Here is a 19,866-nt window from a genome sequence, read left to right on the forward strand (position 1 = left end):
GATGGAAGTTTCCTCGCTACATCCCGGAATTGTCATCACGCCGCTCACTCTCGGCCATTTTTTTATAAGTACAAGCTCCCCGAAAATCAAAACACAACACAATCCAATTATATTATAGATATTTACGGAATATAGCATCGCAGCGAGACGTAAGTCCAATTTCACTGAGGTCGTTTGCGATCTTTAGATTTTGCTGGACAACAAACAGATAACAACAATGCCGAAGTTGGCTGTTGTTGTCGTCCCGACGCTAGGCTAACACGCCGACATGCTAACGCATTAACGTTAGGTTGCGAAGTTGGTTTAGAGGCCTTGTTTTCTTTCTACAACCGCTAACTGGATTTCCTGTTCTGTGATAGTCAGATATTGTGTTGTTATGTGCAATACTGACTTTAGAGATAATATTTAGCTTGAATGTCAGCATAACGGCTAGCCAGCTATCTAGCCAGCGACGTTTAACTACCTAAAAGTTGCTTGTTAACATCGCTTGCTAATAGTTTGTGGCTGCTAACATGGCTAGTAGCTGGTGGCTAGTAGACCAAACTATTGTTAAGCCTAATCAGATAAATAGGCTGTCTAACTTTATGTATAATATCACAGCAAATTGAATTTTTGGTTCTTCATCTTTGTTATTTGTATGTGTGCGCGTCGCCACGAGGTGCTAAACGTTTTTGGATGATCTGTATGCTGATGTAGTTTTTACTATAACGGTAACTTAGTTAGCTAACGTTAGATATCATGTTTTGTTGTAACTACTCGATAACGCTATGGTTCAAAATAAAAAGCGAATTTAAACATAATCTTAAGTTTTATTAGTTTGTTTTCATGGACAATGCACATTATCAAACATTTCTGTAAATGTGCCAAACTTAGCCAAAAAGTGTCGTGTTCATCTGTAGCCCCCGGCCAAATGTCATTAACGGTTACCTCTAATTAAAAACAAGTATTTAAAACACAGCAAGAGGGCAACAGCAAGGCAGATACACAAGAGAGCATGTAGCAGAGTGACAGAGCAACACTTAAGCAGATAACACACGAGGATATAATCATGCTCACTGAGTGCAAATGCGCAGACCATGATGCACATTAGTGCAAAGCCACAGGACAACATTTACTAAGCACTGACCTTCATTAGTAGGACACAAACAGTTAGCAAAGACATGGACAGACACGTTAAAAGAGAGTTACAATGGCAAGATGGCAGCAAAAATAGCCACCATAATGTAGTGCTGGCATGTTTGATTATTAGTGAACCAAGATCTTAACTGACTACAAAAAGACTGATATGTATATTGGAAGGGCAGATTGAATAAATGTGATAAAAATGCAGCAGCTTTTTGTGGCACCCTCAGTAATCTGACTTGTGAATGTTATCTGCCTAACAAAACACTTGAGTTGGGGGTTTATATACTTTATAAACTAGGCAGAAGTTTCACTTATATTTCACTTATATTGATTTATTAACTTATTGATTGTTGCACGTCCTTCAGCGCCATGCCAACTAGCTAGGCTATATGATAGATTGATTTTTGCATCCCTAATCGATAATGCCAACTTAACCTGTTTAATCTTAAAATAGCAGGCTAAAATGACACATCTGATATGTATTACAGCCTGGAATGGAAGCAAATGCAAGTGCCACTGCCAAGACAATTATAACTACACTATTCACTGGAATATCATCTTGGCTGGAGAAGTTGTACCACAATTAACTAGATATGGATAAATTGCTAAGATAATATGAGCTTCCAAATGGCGAGGATACTAGCAATAAACTACCATTATAGATACAAATTGTGTGACACAATGTTTGAGTTTTATATTTGTAGCTAAACTTGTACAAAGTAATGCTGAGCTGATGTTGATGAAAAACAGTAATTACAGAGCATTTTACAATCATTCCTCAGGAGGAGCAAGCATGTCAGACTTCATCGAGAGTGAGGCTGAAGAGTCGGAGGAGGAGTTTGAGGAGAAAGACCTCAAGCCCAAAAAGACCCAGAGGTTTATGGAGGAAGATGGTAAGTTGAGTTGAATCATTTCTCCTTGGATGTGTATTGTGGGGGGTTTGTATGACTTGTGTGACCCTGCTCCTTGTCATTTCTCAACAGATGAAGAGGAAGAAGAGAACACAGAAGACCAGGATGAGCGAGGGAATTTAAGGGGACTCATTGATGACGGAGATGATGAGGAGGAGGAAGAAGAGGCTGAAAAGAGTGCCAGTGGTGGGGCCAGTGACTCAGAAGATGAAGTTAGACATCGACGCAAAAAGCGCAGTAAGATGAAAGGGCTATACTGGAAGTTTTCTCCTCACCTCAATGAGATAACATCATGTTCATTTGTCTCCTTACATCATCCCCTGCTGTTTCAGCCCATTTCCATATCAGTAGTTTCCTGTTGGGTCACATTTATCACTCAACTCCCACCAGCCCCCATATGGCTCCCAATGGCGCAAAAAAACCCCGATCTACAACACTGTTCAGAGTCTTCAGCTTGTGTCTGCATGGGTGTTCCATCATTGCAAAAAATGCTTCTCCACGCAAGAGCAGCAGCACTGTTGTTACATTACATTTTACAATACATTTTCTTGAGAGGGTTTTTCACATTGGATGCACTGGGAGATATTACATTGGTCAGTTTAAAGAAAATGTTTTGGAGGCAGATGGAAATTCAGTGCTACCACTGAAGATGGGCAAAACTCTACTGTCCTTTTAAGTGTAATCCTTAATGTAAACTCTCATGTCCCTAAGTTGTTTTATCAGATTTTTCTTCCTCTTTGCAGATTACGATGATTACCTGGATGACGATGATCTTGACCTAATTGAGGAGAACTTGGGAGTTAAAGTGAAAAGGAGGGTAAGAATTGTTTCCCCTTTCTGTTTTGCTGTAGTAATGGTGGACAGTTGTGCCTTTCCGCATTGTGGTCGACTTCAAGCAATTTCATGTCGTTTTTGTATAACACTTTAAAAAGTTCAACCTCTGCACCTGCACCTGTCTTCTTTCATAGAAAAAGAAATATGACCGTGTGAAAACGATGGACGATGACGAAGAGGATGATGATGAGAAGGACTTGATTGCTGATGAGATCTTTACTGGAGACGGGGATGGAGACGGAGACCTGGAGGAGGGAGAGACACTGGATGTGCCTCTCCAACGACCAGATATCGATGATGAGGGAGAGGACGAGGAGTCGGGTAAGATGGCATTGAAGGATTTTTAGAGCTTTCATAGGTGTATCCAAAAAGCTAGGAAACAATAGAATAACAACTTAAACTGTGCTTTTGCTCCACAGACATAGACGATTTCATTGTGGATGATGACGGCCAACCCATCACCAAGAAGAGGGGCAAGAAATTTTCAGCATACACAGATGCGTGAGTGTCTTGGTTTTCAGTGTATGTATGCTTGTCCTTGCTTAGGAAAAAAAACAAATTGCAAGGGAAGAGCTTTGTTTCAACTCTTGTTGTCACCTCCATATTTCCCCCTACATAATTAACTTAAGTTACAGATGGAGTTAGAGTAAAATTAAAGACCTAAAATATGTGCAGGAGGAACCAAAGAGGCTAGTAAAGTATATAAGCAAAACTAGGAGACATTAAGCACAAAACAGCAAATTAACTGCTGTGAAAATTGAGTGAAATCTCTGTTGCTTCTATCTTCATCTTCATCATCTATCTTCCTGCAGAGCCCTCCAAGAGGCCCAGGAGATTTTCGGTGGCGACTTTGATTTTGCCGACTTCGACGCAGACGCTTACGACCAGGGTGAGGAGGAGGAAGAGGACCAGGACGACGAGAGTTGGGACCGACCCAAGAAGCAGACGAAGAGGAGGCAGGGGAGGAAGAGCATCTTTGAGATCTATGAGCCCAGCGAGCTGGAAAGCAGCCACATGACCGACCAGGACAATGAGATCCGCTCTACAGACATGCCCGAGAGGTTCCAGGTGTGTGTGTGTGTGTGTGTGTGTGTGTGTGTGTGTGTGTGTGTGTGTGTGTGTGTGTGTTTGTGTATTAATGCGTGTTTGTTTGTGCATTGCCCGTCGTAGAAGTAGAAGACTGTGGCCAGGTAAATCCAAGTGAAAGCTATGATCCTTTATTGATTTCACAGATTCAATTCAGTCATGAAGGTGAATGTAGATGAAGGGAGGAGACAGGTTTAAAGATTATTAAGCCTTGAAACACTTGAGACATGGATTGTGCATTTCGTTATAAACATAGCTGGTTGTAATATCTTTGTCTTTCTGAGTGCCTGTCTTCCTGACTCTCTGTTCTCTGTCTTGTAGTTAAGATCCATCCCTGTTAAACCTGCTGAGGACGATGAGCTGGAGGAGGAAGCAGAGTGGATCTTCAGACACGGCTTCTCCACCCTTACTATCTCCATGCAGGTACGACCTTCTCCATACAGACTCAGGAAAAACACACACACACCTGTATTCTTGGATTTGTATTTATTTATTTATTTATTTTCCACAAAACAAAGTACCTGGTTGGATTCCACCTTGTTGGACAAATCAATAGAATTGTGGACATACTTTATATATTCACATATGCATGCACATCAGCCATATTTCCAATATGTTTATGTAATAACATGTTTTGCGTCAGTGACATTTTGGCTGAAAAACTGTATGAAATTAACTAATGAGATCACATACACAACATTCCCTTGATTGCCATATATTTATCTTTAACTGTACCTTCTTATATTTCTGTAATCAGGAGAGCACAGATTATCTAGACAGAGGGACAACCACAAACTTCAGCAGGAAAGGCCCCAGCACAATTGCCAAGATCAAGGAGGCCCTCAACTTCATGAGGAATCAGCAGTTTGAGGTACAGACCTGAACTCTCCAAACCCATATGATGGATTTCTCCCATCTGTTCCCTTCTGCTCTTCTTGAAGCAATATGGCAACAGCTCGTCAATATGTCGTTAAGAAACGATCGCTCTATCCAATGTTCCTCGCAGGTTCCCTTCATAGCTTTCTACAGGAAAGAATATGTGGAGCCGGAGCTGAACATCAATGACCTGTGGAAGGTGTGGCAGTGGGATGAGAAGGTATGCGTGTTGTTGTTGTTTTTTTCACATAACAAATAGATTACATACTAACACAATTACTGACGTGATTTGCCTTGATCACATCTTGGTGTCCAAACCCCACTTCCTCTTTCTTGACCTCTAACCCCTGACCCACCAGTGGACTCAACTGAAGACTCGGAAGCAGAACCTGACCCGTCTGTTCCGGAGAATGCAGTCCTACCAGTTTGAGCAGATCTCTGCTGACCCTGACAAACCTTTGGCTGATGGCATCCGTCCTCTGGACACCGCTGATATGGAGAGGTGAGTCTGGAGAACAGCGGAGGACAGAGGCGGAAGGGATGAAAGATGGTTAATCTCTTTTATGTACTTGAGTGTGACTGATCTAAGGAGCTCATAGCAAGGGAACTCAAAAGAAATAAAGAATATTTGATAAAGTTCAGAGTTGGCAGAATGATGGACAATAAACAAGGGCCGAAAAACTCAACACGGGGCCTAAGACTAAAATATATATTTTTTGCTATTCACCTATCCTCACACCTCTTGTTCTACTCTATTGCTGTAGACTGAAAGATGTCCAGAGCCTCGATGAGCTGAGCGACGTGTACAACCACTTCCTGCTCTACTATGGCCGAGACATCCCCAAAATGCAGAATGCAGCCAAGGCCAACAAAAAGAGGCTCAAGAGGATCAAGGAAGTGTCAGAGGATGGTAAGAGGGGTGGCTGGGTGAATGGAAGGGTCCGTGGGCCAATTTTATGGATGAACAGAATACAGTTTTGTACTTCTTGTTCAGTTTTAATAGGAATTACTTTCAGTTTGTTGAAAGTGTTTGGCCTTTTTTGATGTTCTTTTTTGGGTTTTCCCTCTATAGGTGATGAGGAGGAGTTGCAGGTAGAGGAAGAAGAGGAACGCAAAGGACCTGACCTCAAGCTGGCATCTCGCAGGGACATGTACAGCATCTGTCAGAGCGTAGGCCTCGGTTAGTCACCTTTCTCACCTGGAACACTGGAGTCTCTGTGTTCAAATATCACTGGCACATACACATCAGATAGTTACACATCTCAGCCGCACGACTTTGTACACTGGATTGAGAAAAACACATGACAGATTGTTAGGAATGCCAACCGCGTCCAATGACTTTATCCTACACTTTCTCACTCTCCGTTATTTCTGTTTTTCCCCCACTGCAGATGGCTTGGCCAAAAAGTTTGGGTTAACGCCAGAGCAGTTTGGAGAAAATCTGAGAGACAGCTACCAGCGTCACGAGACAGAGCAGTTCCCTGCCGAGCCTGTGGAGCTGGCCAAAGATTATGTTTGCAGGCAAGCTTCCTAGGACTCTACCACACAATTATCCTCTGAACGTTTTGGAAATTAAATGTAAAACGGGAGTATTTTCCCACTCTTTTCATGTGTTCAGTGAGCTTTTCCATACTGAGCTTTCTTTTCTGCCCTCTAGTCAGTTCACCACTCCTGAGGCAGTGCTTGAAGGGACCAGGTACATGGTGGCCATGCAGATTGCCCGTGAACCTCTGGTCAGGCATGTCCTCAGACAGACCTTCCAGGAGAGAGCCAAGATCAACATCAAGCCTACCAAGAAGGGCAAAAAGGTACAGACAAATTTTATGTTTGCTCATTAACTTTAATTTGAAGATAAGGAAAATGTTTTCTGAAAATGTGTGCTCTTGAGTACAATTCTAAATTTGCCTTCATTACCCTTTACCTGCTTGCTGTAGGAGGTGGACGAGGCTCACTTTGCCTATTCGTTCAAGTACCTCAAGAACAAGCCTGTGAAAGAGCTGAATGGAGATCAGTTCCTGAAGATGTGCCTGGCAGAGGAAGAGGGGCTGCTCACCATTGACATCTGTATTGACCTTATAGGGGTCAAAGGGTAAGAGGGACACACTGAACTAAAATGATAAGGGGAAAGATCTGTAACTCAATGACATAAGTTGGCGAGTTAGGTCTGTATAATATTATGAACATCATTAGGGGTGGACCAAGATAGGTTTAAATATCCTGGACTCAGATGTGTGGAGTCAGGCACTTCTGAACTACAAACCTTCCTAAGGCTCATAATTCCTGTCAACTCTCTTCCTAATGCACCTTCTTTGGCCATAGGACGTTTACCAAGCACAGGATCTGATGTAACTATCTGTTGTGCCATTTTTGGGTTGGCATTTATATATATATATAGAAACCTAACTTGGATGTTGGAGGGAAGAAGGGTTGATAAGTAGGATAGCTCCTCTTGAGTGTGATTTCTTGAAATTTCAAATTGCAGCTTGTTAATTTTCTTGATCCTCATCCTCCTCTCTTTCTTAGGTATGCTGGCGACCAGACATACTTTGATGAGATCAAGCAGTTCTACTACAGGGATGAGTTCAGTCACCAGGTGCAGGAGTGGAACAGACAGCGGACCTTAGCCATAGAGAGATCCCTCAACCAATTCCTCTACCCTCAGATGTCCAAAGAGCTCAAGAGCAAACTGATCACTGAGGCCAAGGAGAACATTGTCAGGGTAATTTGGCCTGATATCCAGTATTGGCTCTATTTCCATGCGGATTTCCATGCATCGAGGAAATTTCATTTGATGATTTAACCATATGTGTGTATATTGTGTAAAATTTGTCTTTTAATATGCACATTGTATCTGTTTACTTTGTTGTATTAATGTTATGTACAATAAGATAGCAGGGCAAAGTGCCTGATGATTGAACAGAATCTGATGTCAAATTAAGGCACAAAATTGTCATATTATGTTTGCTTTGAGAGTCACAATACCATTGAGTTGTTTTTTTACTCTTACTCATGCTCTGTTCCATGTCCATTTCTACTTCCAGTCCTGCTGTCGCCGGCTGTACAACTGGCTGAAGGTGTCTCCTTACAGACCAGATCAGCAGGTCGAGGAAGACGATGATCTGATGGATGAGAGTCAGGGCAAAGGCATCCGGGTACTGGGGGTAGCCTATGCACCCAGCAGGTATGTGCCCCAGATTTGTGTTAGGATCATTTTTTTGCCAGACAAAATGTGTATCTATCAATACCAAGAATTCTAAAGTCGATGCTCGCGTCCTTGTGGAGAATGTTCATCCAAAATCTTCTTCTTCAAGAATGTAAACACAGAGAGCATTTTTTTAAATGTTGCAGATGCACTGTGTGTTTGCGGTCACATAATGATGCAATACACACAGGTGTTCATAACAGTTCCCAACTGTTTCAACAATTGTGAGAATAGGCTTCCTAGTCTATAGTGCTTTTCATTTATATAGCTAGGTACTGTTATGTTAAAAAGATTTGTTTTTTAATAAGAGGAGAGGAATAAAAGGGGATGGAGAGGTTTTGGACATGAATGCATCACTCTTTCAATGAATCTTTGGGTTAGGGTCAGCCAAATCACCATCATTGATATTTGCAGTTGACAAATTAACATCCAGGTACTAATCCATCCTCCATCCTTGGTGTTATTTTGTTTTGGCATCATTCCTCAGCCGTTGGATATAATTCCCAAGGTGTCATGAGAGGACGCAAGAACACATACTGATAAACACCTAAAGTGCGCAGGTGTTTTTTTGTTTGTCTGAAAAAGTTCTTCAAATTCCAACCACATCAATAAGGCCAAGCAATGCAAGCTGCATCAAGAACACACTTTTGAACAATATCCATTTTTTTAGTTGGCCCAGACTTCACTCTTCTGATCTGGTTCTCACAGAGATACACCAGTGTTCTGTGCTCTGATCAACGGAGAAGGAGAGGTGGTCGACTTCCTGCGTCTGCCCTACTTCATGAAGAGGAGGAACGCCTTTAGGGAGGATGAGAGAGAGAAGAAGGTACAAGCAGAGGACAAATGTCCTCCTGTACACTCAGATTACTTTCTGTTTCAGAAAAAGTGTATCTTGTGAGCTGATCGCTTTCTTTGTGGTAAATATGTAAAATATACCAGATATGGGGTGGTTTGTTTGTGTTTTTTAATGTGTGTGTTTTTTTTTCATCCTCAGGCCCACGACATTGAGAACCTGAAGAAGTTTCTGAGCGGCAAGAAACCTCATGTGGTGGCTGTTGCTGGGGAGAATAGGTGAATATTTCTCTTTTTCTAATATATTTCTTTCTGTATAACCAGGGAAGCTTGTGGTAGCTCCTTTTAATGAAACCCTTTGGCGTTAGTCTGTTCTAGATCCACCTTTGGAACAGCATTTAGTCAAATCATGACCTCTGGAAAATGTGTTGGTATGTTCAAAATATTCCTTGTGTGTGCAGAGATGCCCATATGATAATGGAGGACATCAAGAGGACCATCAGTGAGCTTGAGCAAGAGTCCTCTCTGCCCGCTGTGGGAGTGGAGCTTGTTGACAACGAATTAGCTACGCTCTACATGAACAGCAAGAAGTCTGAGGTAAATGCTTAATTCTAATTCTCAACTACTGCACCAAAAACATCTGCTGAACCTGGGCCTCCCTAGATTATACACACGCTCTAAGCAAGAAGAGCATTTAACCATGCCGTTTTCAAGTCAGTCCACCTGCACTCCTTTTGTGTTTTGTCCTCATGTTGTTTTCCCCCTCATTTCTACCTTTTCTTTCCCCCCCTCTCCTTCTCCTCTCCCCCTGTTCAGGCTGATTTCAGGGATTACCCTCCCCTGCTGCGGCAGGCTGTGTCGATAGCCAGGAAGATACAGGATCCTCTGGTGGAGTACGCTCAGGTCTGCAGCAGTGATGAAGATATTCTCTGTCTCAAACTGCACCCGCTTCAGGTGAGACACGAGGGAAAACGCGAGGCAGGGTGGTGTTGTGTTGTCATCAGAAAGTCTCACTACCAAATATATTGTATATCCTGTGATATCGCCTAAAGCTGGAATGAATGATTTTGGTCTAAAGATACATAATATAGAATAGTGTTATCTCGAAATTCGCCATATTCAAGCATTGATATTAATCATGTAATATTGAGGTCAGCAGTCCAAAGCAGGTGAGTTTTGGGTGGTTTGAGGGGGAAGGGTGTCCACCTATATACAGTAGCCTGAGTCAACCCATTTGACAGTTGTGTCATCCATCAAAATATAAAAGGGGCTCCTCTAACATCCACCATTGTACACCAAGTCACCCCTGTCCTTTTTTCCTCCCCTCCCTCAGGAACATGTGGTAAAAGAGGATCTGCTCAGTGCGCTGTACTGTGAATTCATCAACCGGGTCAACGAGGTGGGAGTGGACGTCAACAGGGGCATCGCCCATCCTTACACTCAGAGCCTGGTGCAGTACGTCTGTGGCCTGGGACCAAGGAAGGGCTCCCACCTGCTCAAGGTATGCGAGTGTGCTGCTGACATTATGCTGCCTGTATCTGAGATTATAGTGCCTTACCTGTTGCCATAACATGCGTTGTGTTCCTTGTCTTTCTACAGATCCTGAAGCAGAACAACACTCGTCTGGAAAACCGAACCCAGCTGGTCACCATGTGTCACATGGGACCCAAGGTCTTCATCAACTGTGCTGGTTTCATCAAGATCGACACCGCCTCGCTTGGAGACAGGTGTGTGCCTGAGTAAAAGTATGGGGCTTTTTATCTCTTTGGACATACTTGGGCCATGCAGGTTTTTGTGGGGCAGCTCACTCCCTAAAGAGGCAACCAGTTTCTCTTTTTGCCTGATAGCATTGCAAAGATGTTAATTCTTAGCATTTTACAGGTAAGTTGACCAGTTGGTTTTTATTTTCCCACACTCTGCGCAGCACGGACTCCTACATCGAGGTTCTGGATGGGTCTCGCGTGCACCCGGAGACGTACGAGTGGGCCCGTAAGATGGCTGTGGACGCCCTGGAGTACGACGAGTCGGCAGAAGACGCCAACCCAGCCGGAGCTCTCGAGGAAATCCTGGAAAACCCAGAACGTCTCAAAGATCTGGACCTGGACGCCTTCGCTGAAGAGCTGGAGAGACAGGTCAGTGTGTTTGCTGTTACTTTGACAGTCGCACTGATTCTCACATTGTATTCTGCTCCCAAAATTATATTTTTAAATGGCTTAAAAAAGTGAGTACACTGCTCTTCGTTAGAATCAGTCTGATAAAGAGCGATGTGCTCAAAAATGTCACTTTCCTAGGTGTTAACATATTTAAATGCCTTGGCAGCAGAATAAAGTGTACAGGCTCTATTTCTTTCCCACATGTTTGACTGTTGTTTAGGATCTGGATGTGTGTGGTTTTTGTTGTTCTTAGCACTGACTCTCAACACACAGACATATCAGCCACTACAGTATATTTTCATACAAATGTCTCCAATTAACCAAACAAAATGAAACGTAGTTCGTATTTCACACCCTCTCATCTGTCTCACAAGTTGTATAATTGCTTTGTTTTTATTCTTTGTTCTGTCCTTGTAGGGTTACGGGAACAAGGGAATCACTCTGTATGATATCCGTGCGGAGCTGAGCTGCAGGTACAAAGACCTGAGAGTTCCCTACAGAGTCCCCAACACCGAGGAGGTCTTCAACCTGCTCACTAAGGAGACTCCAGAGACCTTCTACATAGGTAAGACACACTACACTAGAATACACACAAACACCTCTTGAATAAAACTTCAATAAACGTCAATAAAATACAACAGAGCCAAAAGGCAATGTTGACTGTCTGGTGTAAGTCACAAGTAGCCTATAATTTGTTTTGCAACTCTGGACATGCATCAAAGGAAAGCACTTGCATTTGATTGTTGTATTTCCATTCTTTGATAAAAATGTTTTTCATGCTAAGCTTGCATACATCTTGATCTTCCTTCCCTGCATCCCCAGGTAAGCTGATCACCAGTGTGGTAACTGGCATCGCTCACCGGCGGCCGCAGGGAGAGAGTTACGACCAGGCCATCCGAAACGACTCCACAGGACTGTGGCAGTGCCCCTTCTGCCAGCAGGACAACTTCCCTGAGCTCAGCGAGGTACGAGACGCTTCACTCTCCTCCCACTGACCTCTCAGCTGTTAGAAAACAGCGATTGACAGTCTTGACATTGAAAAGTCATCTCCCGTTGTACTTTGCCTCCCTGCTGCAGGTGTGGAACCACTTTGACAGCGGCTCGTGTCCGGGCCAGGCCATCGGGGTGCGGTCCAGATTAGATAACGGCGTCCAGGGATTCATTCCCACCAAATTTCTCAGTGACAAGGTGGTCAAACACCCTGAAGAGAGGGTCAAGGTGAGACACACACACACACACACACACACACCATGCATCTTTTCATGCTTTTTCCTTCTAGTACTTTGCTGGCAATTAGTTTCAATTAGTAAATTGTTATCCAATTTAGTTTTGTCTTGCTTGTCATCTTGATTTTTTGATTTTTTAATCTCACCTGCACAAATGTATGTGAAATGTTAGTTATTTCTGCAGTTGGCATTTGGTAAGAGTAACTAGTCTATAAATTTCAGAAAAAATTCCATTCCTGGACTACACTAAAACTAAGCTTTGAACCACCCCTCCACATGTAACTTGGAATCTTACAATCCTAGAGCGATTGTGATAATTTTGTTTTTCTTTTTTGAATATCACATCAGTGTACCTTTGCTATCTACACTATAAAGCAACTTCATACCCCCTTTTTATTTATTTGAATATTTTTGTCTCCAATCCAGTGTTTTCTATATTGATGGTACTTGAAAGTTGAAAATTGAAAGCCCCAAAACCAATTATACTAATCAAACATGGCTGATCAATGATTAATTCTCACCTCTTTCTTTCATTCCTGTCTTGTTTCCTTCTCTTGCTCCGCCTCTGTTCTACTCCTTTCCTCCCCTTGCCTCTCCTCCTTCAGGTGGGCATGACGGTACACTGCCGCATCATGAAGATCGACATTGAGAAATTCAACGTCGACCTCACGTGCCGCACCTCGGATTTAATGGACAAGGGCAACGAGTGGAAGCTCCCCAAGGACAGCTACTACGACTTTGACACGGAGACAGAGGACCAAAAACAGGACGAGGAGCTCAAGAAGAAACAGCAGCGAACACGTCAGTATGCAGACGGGGTCAAAATAACACAGAACCAGGCGGGAAACCCAGACAGTTTTAGAACAGAAACAGTGGCCCGACTCGGCCACTCGAGCCGAAGCAGCCAATCGATGAAGAGGATGATCATATTTTGATGATGATCAATCACTGTACAAGACCAAGCCAGTTAGATGGAATCAAAAGAAAAGTTTTGTTCCATTTGAAAAAAATTACTTCTTACAAAATGACTGATTGCACAAAAATGGAAACAAATTATGGTACATTTTAAAGGATAGTATGTGGCTTCAGTCCTTGGATAACAATCAATAACACTATTACTCTACATTTCAGAGATAATGAAAAACTTGATAAAAGATTGATATGTACCAATTTAGAAATACATTCTTTACATCCCAACTGGGTAATGGTGATAACAATATTCCTGAAGAAACCCAACAATGTTTCCCTTGACATCTTTCCCCTTATACTGTTTCTCTGCTCTCTGCATTCTCTCTCTCTCTCTCCCTCTCCAGCATATATAAAGCGTGTGATCGCCCATCCCAACTTCCACAACATCAGCTTCAACCAGGCAGAGAAGATGATGGAGTCCTTGGACCAGGGAGACTTGGTCATCAGGCCCAGCAGCAAGGGAGAGAACCACCTCACCGTCACCTGGAAAGTAAGGGACCGATGGAGCGATGAAGAGGGGTGTTAAAGGATGAAATTAAAAGATACAGCTGAACGGATGGGATGAATAAATAAAAGATGCCCTCAGAGATTCAGTCCAGCAGAGTGATAGAGAAAGATCACAGTCTCATGGAAGTTAAGCAGGAAGGGATGAAGAGATCAGAACCAGAGTCAAAACCAAATGTATGTGCAGGACAAAAACAAAGCAAATCAAAGCGCTTGTTTGTAGATAATGGAGTCGATCATAAACGTTGATGTAAGGAGTTGGGTCTACGCAAGGTATTCCAGTCCTGATCCTGTGATGTTTTGTAGGTGGCTGATGGGATTTATCAGCATGTGGACGTGAGAGAAGAGGGCAAAGAGAACGCCTTCAGCTTGGGACATACCCTCTGGATCAATAATGAAGTAAGCTCTTTTTGTCTACTTTTTGTGTTCTTTATAATGTCAAACTTAGTCAGACCTTAGTGTTTTTATGGCTACTGCATATTCTTAAAGAGCTTCTTTGATTCTCTGCAGGAGTTTGAAGATCTGGATGAGATCTCCGCTCGCTACATTCAGCCAATGGCGGCATTTGCCCGCGATCTGCTTGTGCATAAGTACTTCCAGGACTGCAATGGAGGAGAAAAGGAGGTACATGCATACTTCTTGTCATAGCTTTGTAATGTTGTTTGAGAGTATTTTTGTAGTCTTTTGAATATTCTACATATTCTTTGCTTCTGACAAGCAGGAGAGATGGCTCACACCTTGTGCTACTACCTAGACTTACATCTCTCATATTTCCCTTTCTCTCATATTTCCCTTTGTCTTGTTCTCTTTCTCATAGAAAATGGAGGAGCTGTTGGTCAGAACGAAGAGGGAGAAGCCTACTTTCATTCCTTACTTTATTTCGGCCTGTAAGGCTCTGCCAGGAAAGTTCATACTGGGCTACCAGCCTCGCGGAAAACCACGGTGAGCAGAAATGTCCATAACTCTTCAGTATTGGGATTACTCACTGTAATTCTACCATGGTTGGATGGAAGATAATGTATACAAAAATCTGACCTTTTGCAGTGAACGCTGGCTCAATACTTAATTGGCATGTTGATTGGTATTTGCCTCTGAGCAGCTCGCATTAAAACCACAGACACAGCAGACATTCAATACCATAAAGGCCCACTATACACAATCATATGCATTCACATGCAGAGGTCCAGAGTAAAAAAAGGCAAAAGTTAATTGCACATTCCTTTGTCCAATTGTATGCCTTCAGTCCAGGTTACTAGATACTGAAGTGTTACTTCATTTTGTTACATAATAAAATGCTGTGCTCTAATTTCACCGAAAGGCAGTTTTGTAATGATAAATACAAAAGGAATCTGATATCTGGTTGCCACAGTTTTTGGTGGTTATATAAAAATATAATTGTCAAGTACGATTTTATGGTCCTGTATAACAACAATTAAAATCAATGTTTTGTAGTAGCTATTTAAAAGAATTGAGCCATAGGGCAAATCCACAATATCTGAATATTTTTGAATAATTTAAAATGATGTGCCAATTCATTCAATACAAAACATCTCCTCTGCTTAACTGCCCCACTGCTAAAACATTGACATAACTATAGAGTGGAATGTTATCATACCATCTTAAATATTGGTTTCCACAGCATTGAGTATGTGACCATCACCCCAGACGGCTTCCGGTACCGCTCTCAGATGTTTTCTACAGTGAACGGACTGTTCCGCTGGTTCAAGGACCATTACCAGGAGCCTGTGCCAGGTGTGTAAACCCGCCTGCCTACTGGATATATCTGCTGATAATAATTATGAGATAGTGTGGGTTTTTGTCTAAACTTTACATTTTCCTTTCAAAGGCATCACACCCAGCAACAGCAGCCGAACGAGGACGCCTGCATCTCTGAACGCCACCCCAGCCAACATCAACATCGCAGGTTAGTCAGTCTGTCCCACACACACACACCACACACACACACACACACACACAAACCGACAATCCCAATTTTATATGTTTGAGTATTTCCAGTTTGTAAGTTTCTGTTCTTATATTCTATCTTACCCTGTCGTCTTGTTGCCATGTCTTTGTCTGATTACCCTTCCTCTTCAGACCTGACGCGAGCCGTCAACGCTCTCCCTCGCAACATGACCTCTCAGATGTTCAGTGCCATCGCTGCGGTCACAGGCCAAGGCCAGAACCCCAACACCACGCCGGCACAGTGGGGCTCCAGCCAGTACGGCTACGGCGGCAGCACAGGGGGAGGGGGAGGCAGCTCCTCTGCCTATCATGTGAGTGGTGACACTACACTAGGGCTGGGTGATATGGTTGAAATCATGATAATCATAAGGATTTTTTTTATGTTGATATATATCACGATATGACTCACATATGCAAAATCACACGTGAAATGATTGAATTGATGTTCATTCTATTGAATCGAATGGTAATGTTAGGTGTTATGTCAAACAAAACTGAAATTTTCAAATAATATTTCTTAAAATGTTTAATTTTGTCAGTTTTTAAATAAAAGTTGCTTGTTATCAATTGAGACAGCAGAATTAACCACTGGACTAGTAGTAGTAGCTAAAAATGTTTTTTCTCCAGGATCTCAATGAGCCAAGTTTGTCATCAATATTCCTTCCTGTGCAGGTGTTTGCCACGCCGCAGCAGCCCATAGCGACGCCCATGATGACGCCCAGCTACTCCTACACCACCCCCAGCCAGCAGGCCCTGGGCACGCCGCAGTACCCCGGCTCCACCCCGCAGTCCTCGCACTCCCACGGACACGCCCACGCGCACGGAGGACACTCGTCGCACCACGGCCATCACGGCCACCACAGCAGTCACCCCGGACACTCGTCCAGCACGCCCTCATCCTCCACCTCGTCCAGAGGGCGCACGCCGCAGCAGCAGCAGCAGCAGCAGCAGCAGCCCAAGTAAGTAGAGAGGCTGAATGTGTGTGGGTGGACTGATGCGCCGCAGTATTGTGTTCCCTGAAAATGGTTCCTATGTTAGCCAAGTCTATTGGGTCATTCACACCGTGGTATTTTAAAACGACCATTCTTGTTGGCATTAGTGTAGTCAAGTCTGTGGCTACACAGTTTTAGCCGTTTCACATTACATTTTCCAGTGTTTCTTTAATCCTCAAATTGAGGAGGTCCCATGATCTTAGTAAATACTCCAAATTCCATGTTATAATGGTCTAAGTTGTATTCTAGTAAAAACAAGAGATGATATTTGACAGGTTTAACACCTACTTAACAAATATGTAGAAAAATGTTTTAATATTTGACTTTCATCCGTATAATCAGATTTTCCCATCACCTCCCATTGAAAATGAATGATGTCCATTTTGCAGTCTACTTCCTACCACCCCAAATTGAATGCAACATCCTGTTTTGAAAAACTTAACAAGTCTGTTGAATGACTCTCTTTTTGCCACTAGATGGTGCTAAATAGTGTGAACATATTGTAGCATACACTATGTGGAAAAAGAGAGATCCAAGGCACTCCCCAAATCTTTTAAAATCCTGTGTTCCATTTTGCCATTCATAACTGTAAGTTAAAAACTGTGCCATGGTAGTTTTTGCCTTGGGTCTGTTTTTATCAGGACCCTTTTTTAATCAAAAGAGTACTTAACCCCCACAGTCTAGAAGCATGCCAGCCTCCTATCTGTTTTTATTACGCACACTATCTTGTGATGAAACCGCCACCCCTCTGCCCCCCCCTGCAGGTCCAGCAACAGCTCAGCGGTGGACTGGGGCAAGATGGCCGAGCAGTGGCTGAAGGAGAAAGAGGCAGAGGGGCGGAAAAAGACCCCGAGGATGACGCCGCGGCCGTCGCCCAGCCCCATGATCGAGAGCACACCCATGTCCATCGCCGGAGACGCCACGCCCCTGCTGGATGAGATGGACCGATAGGACACGGAGGGGGGCGTCTCTACACCCCCCCTCACCCAAGTCCATGCTTTCTACTGCCTCTTCCATCTGGATTTCCCCTTCGGCCCTCTGTCTTCGTCTCTCCCGCATCCCATCAGCCCTTTCATCCAACCAACCAGTAGCTGGACCCCCATTCCATCCAACCGGCTGTCAGACTGCATTCGTACCATTCGGTTCATCTCCTAATATTGTAGCTCCTGTGTATCAGGCTGGTATGTTTGTCCCACGGCCCATGTTGACTCCTTCCTTCCTCTTGTCCTCCTGTCTGCCCCACCATCCCAAATTTGTCCGTCTCCCTCACCTGCAGTCATCTTTACTGGCCGCATAGTATTTTATATAGTCAGGATAACACTGTATGTCACTCAGAAAGTCAATATATTGACAAAAAACTTGAATTTGCTGACAGCATTTACATATAGGATATGGACCTACACAGACTGTTTGTCAGACAACCTATCCTGTTATCTTTTTTTTTGGCAATTGGTGGTTTTCGTTTGGTTGATGGGTGCTTTTGACAGAGGGATTTAACAAATAGAGTTACAGTTTCAAAGATCCACCTGATCTCTTTCCTCCATTATGATTGGTGGATTTTTGCGAATGGTTGCCAAACGAGCGCTTTGCCAAGCCAATCAGGAAATTAACTGCGCTATTGTATGGAATGCAACAAAATGAATAAAGACTTCTTTTTTTTTTCTTCGGTTTGAACCTTAAGCCTGCGCTCTTCACGTCTGTCAAAGCAAACACATCCTTGACTGCACACACAGACGAGTCTGATGCAGTCCGGCATTTGATGTTGTACATTGACAGTGCTTTCCTTGAGGGATGAGGCTGAGTAAAGTGGAGAAGCAAGACGTAATTAGAGCAGAAACCTTCATGTCAACTTGAGTTTCTCCATCATATATGAAAGGCTATCAGTTGTATCCACCAAGAATCGTATTATCATCAGAGCTGACTGTATTTCGGCTCCTGCGGATGATCTTTAATGTATTCTCGCGTCGCGCTGACTCTTAAGTCGGCCTGGCTGAGAGAACTGTGCTCCCAGCTAGAGCCGTGGAAACTACCCATCACCATGGTAATGTTGTTACCACGACTTCGCGTGAACTTATTCAGGAGTAAAATTACCTTGGAACGCTGTTGCTGTTCAGCAACAATTTCTTGTCGGCATATTTTCCATGTGAAAGTACCATGCCATGTCGAGCATCCATGGCGGTTTGTCAAAGCATAATTTTCTTAAGTTTATTCAAATTTTAATCTCTTATGTCTTTGTTATTCAGTGAATATTTTACCTTAGACTTTGGGTTATCATGTTTGCCACTTATGTAGGATGTGAACTCCTTATATTTCAGCTCCAGTATCACTTTTCCCAATTCCAAAATCTATCCAGTGGTAGATTGGATAGATTAAAAACCTCAAAAAGATTAAAAACCACAAAATGCACTTTCACATCAAGACAGGTGTTGTGCTTTTCAAAAACAAAAGTATGTTCGCAGCTGCCTATCGAAGAACAACTGCTAAAATGGAATTAAGATCCTTCAATGACTAGAGTTGAAATAACTTTTCAGTTAACTATAACACTATCAGCAGCAGATTATTGATTAGACCAGCTAACTGTCCACTCCGCTGATCTCGGAAACTGTAGAATATCGTTTACTGCACACAGTTATTTTAATAGAATGAATTTATTGTTGAAAAGGCATCAAATCTCCATGCGTCATGTTTAGGGCTGTCTGCATGCCTCTTGACTGTTATGCATTCTGGGTAATGTTTCCAGCTGTGACCTCTTGCTGAGCCTCTATACCACAGTGCAAACAAGCGGCGCCCGTATACAGTGGGGTGCTTTATTTTGCAGGGTGCAAAGTAACAGGGTTCCAAAATATGCATATTGTTTTAAATAATTATGGTTTTGAGTAAACTTATTACATTTTACGTCTCTGCCAGATTAAGACATGGCATCTTTCTCAAGGCTGTGATGGGCTTGTCGGCAGTTGGTGGTGGGAAAGCGAGAGTGAAGGAGTAATTATGTCTCTGGCACTGCTGATGACCTTTTCTACCTGTGATCCCTTTAATAAAAGTGTTCATATTGAATCCTGAGTCTTGGTTGTGTTCATTTGGAAAGTTCTGAGTCCCATGATGTGACTGTGTGTGTGTGTGTGTGTGTGTGTTGGCATTCCTGATATGCTTCATTGTCGAAATATGATTAGCATGCAGAGAAAGTGAAGAACTTCCCCTCCTTTTGAAGACATTTATGCTTTCTAGCTCATA

General features: G+C 43.0%; 1 protein-coding gene across 2 annotated transcripts; it reads left to right on the plus strand.

Annotated features, from left to right (window-relative positions):
- The first annotated feature begins 58 nt into the window (after positions 1–58).
- On the plus strand, positions 59–19,689 carry supt6h (SPT6 homolog, histone chaperone and transcription elongation factor). Of its 2 annotated transcripts, none has more exons than XM_071910401.2 (38): positions 59–149; positions 1,908–2,018; positions 2,109–2,273; positions 2,780–2,853; positions 3,005–3,191; positions 3,290–3,371; positions 3,683–3,938; positions 4,278–4,379; positions 4,714–4,827; positions 4,963–5,052; positions 5,192–5,334; positions 5,597–5,742; positions 5,905–6,012; positions 6,224–6,353; positions 6,490–6,640; positions 6,767–6,921; positions 7,356–7,551; positions 7,874–8,013; positions 8,743–8,860; positions 9,029–9,105; positions 9,288–9,423; positions 9,643–9,780; positions 10,160–10,327; positions 10,426–10,553; positions 10,751–10,958; positions 11,397–11,544; positions 11,802–11,944; positions 12,057–12,197; positions 12,811–13,006; positions 13,519–13,664; positions 13,985–14,077; positions 14,189–14,302; positions 14,496–14,620; positions 15,318–15,430; positions 15,525–15,602; positions 15,776–15,954; positions 16,316–16,602; positions 17,400–19,689. In XM_071910401.2, exons 2-38 carry the CDS (start codon positions 1,919–1,921, stop codon positions 17,584–17,586), a joined length of 5,262 nt encoding a protein of 1,753 aa, XP_071766502.2. In that variant the 5' UTR covers positions 59–149; positions 1,908–1,918; the 3' UTR covers positions 17,587–19,689. The 2 variants fall into 2 exon arrangements, with proteins under 2 accessions (XP_071766502.2, XP_071766503.2); XM_071910402.2 differs by having other exon boundaries at positions 17,406–19,689.
- The last annotated feature ends 177 nt before the right edge of the window (positions 19,690–19,866 follow it).

The sequence above is a fragment of the Centroberyx gerrardi genome, chromosome 11 (genome assembly GCF_048128805.1).
Source record: "Centroberyx gerrardi isolate f3 chromosome 11, fCenGer3.hap1.cur.20231027, whole genome shotgun sequence".
NCBI lineage: Eukaryota > Metazoa > Chordata > Actinopteri > Beryciformes > Berycidae > Centroberyx > Centroberyx gerrardi.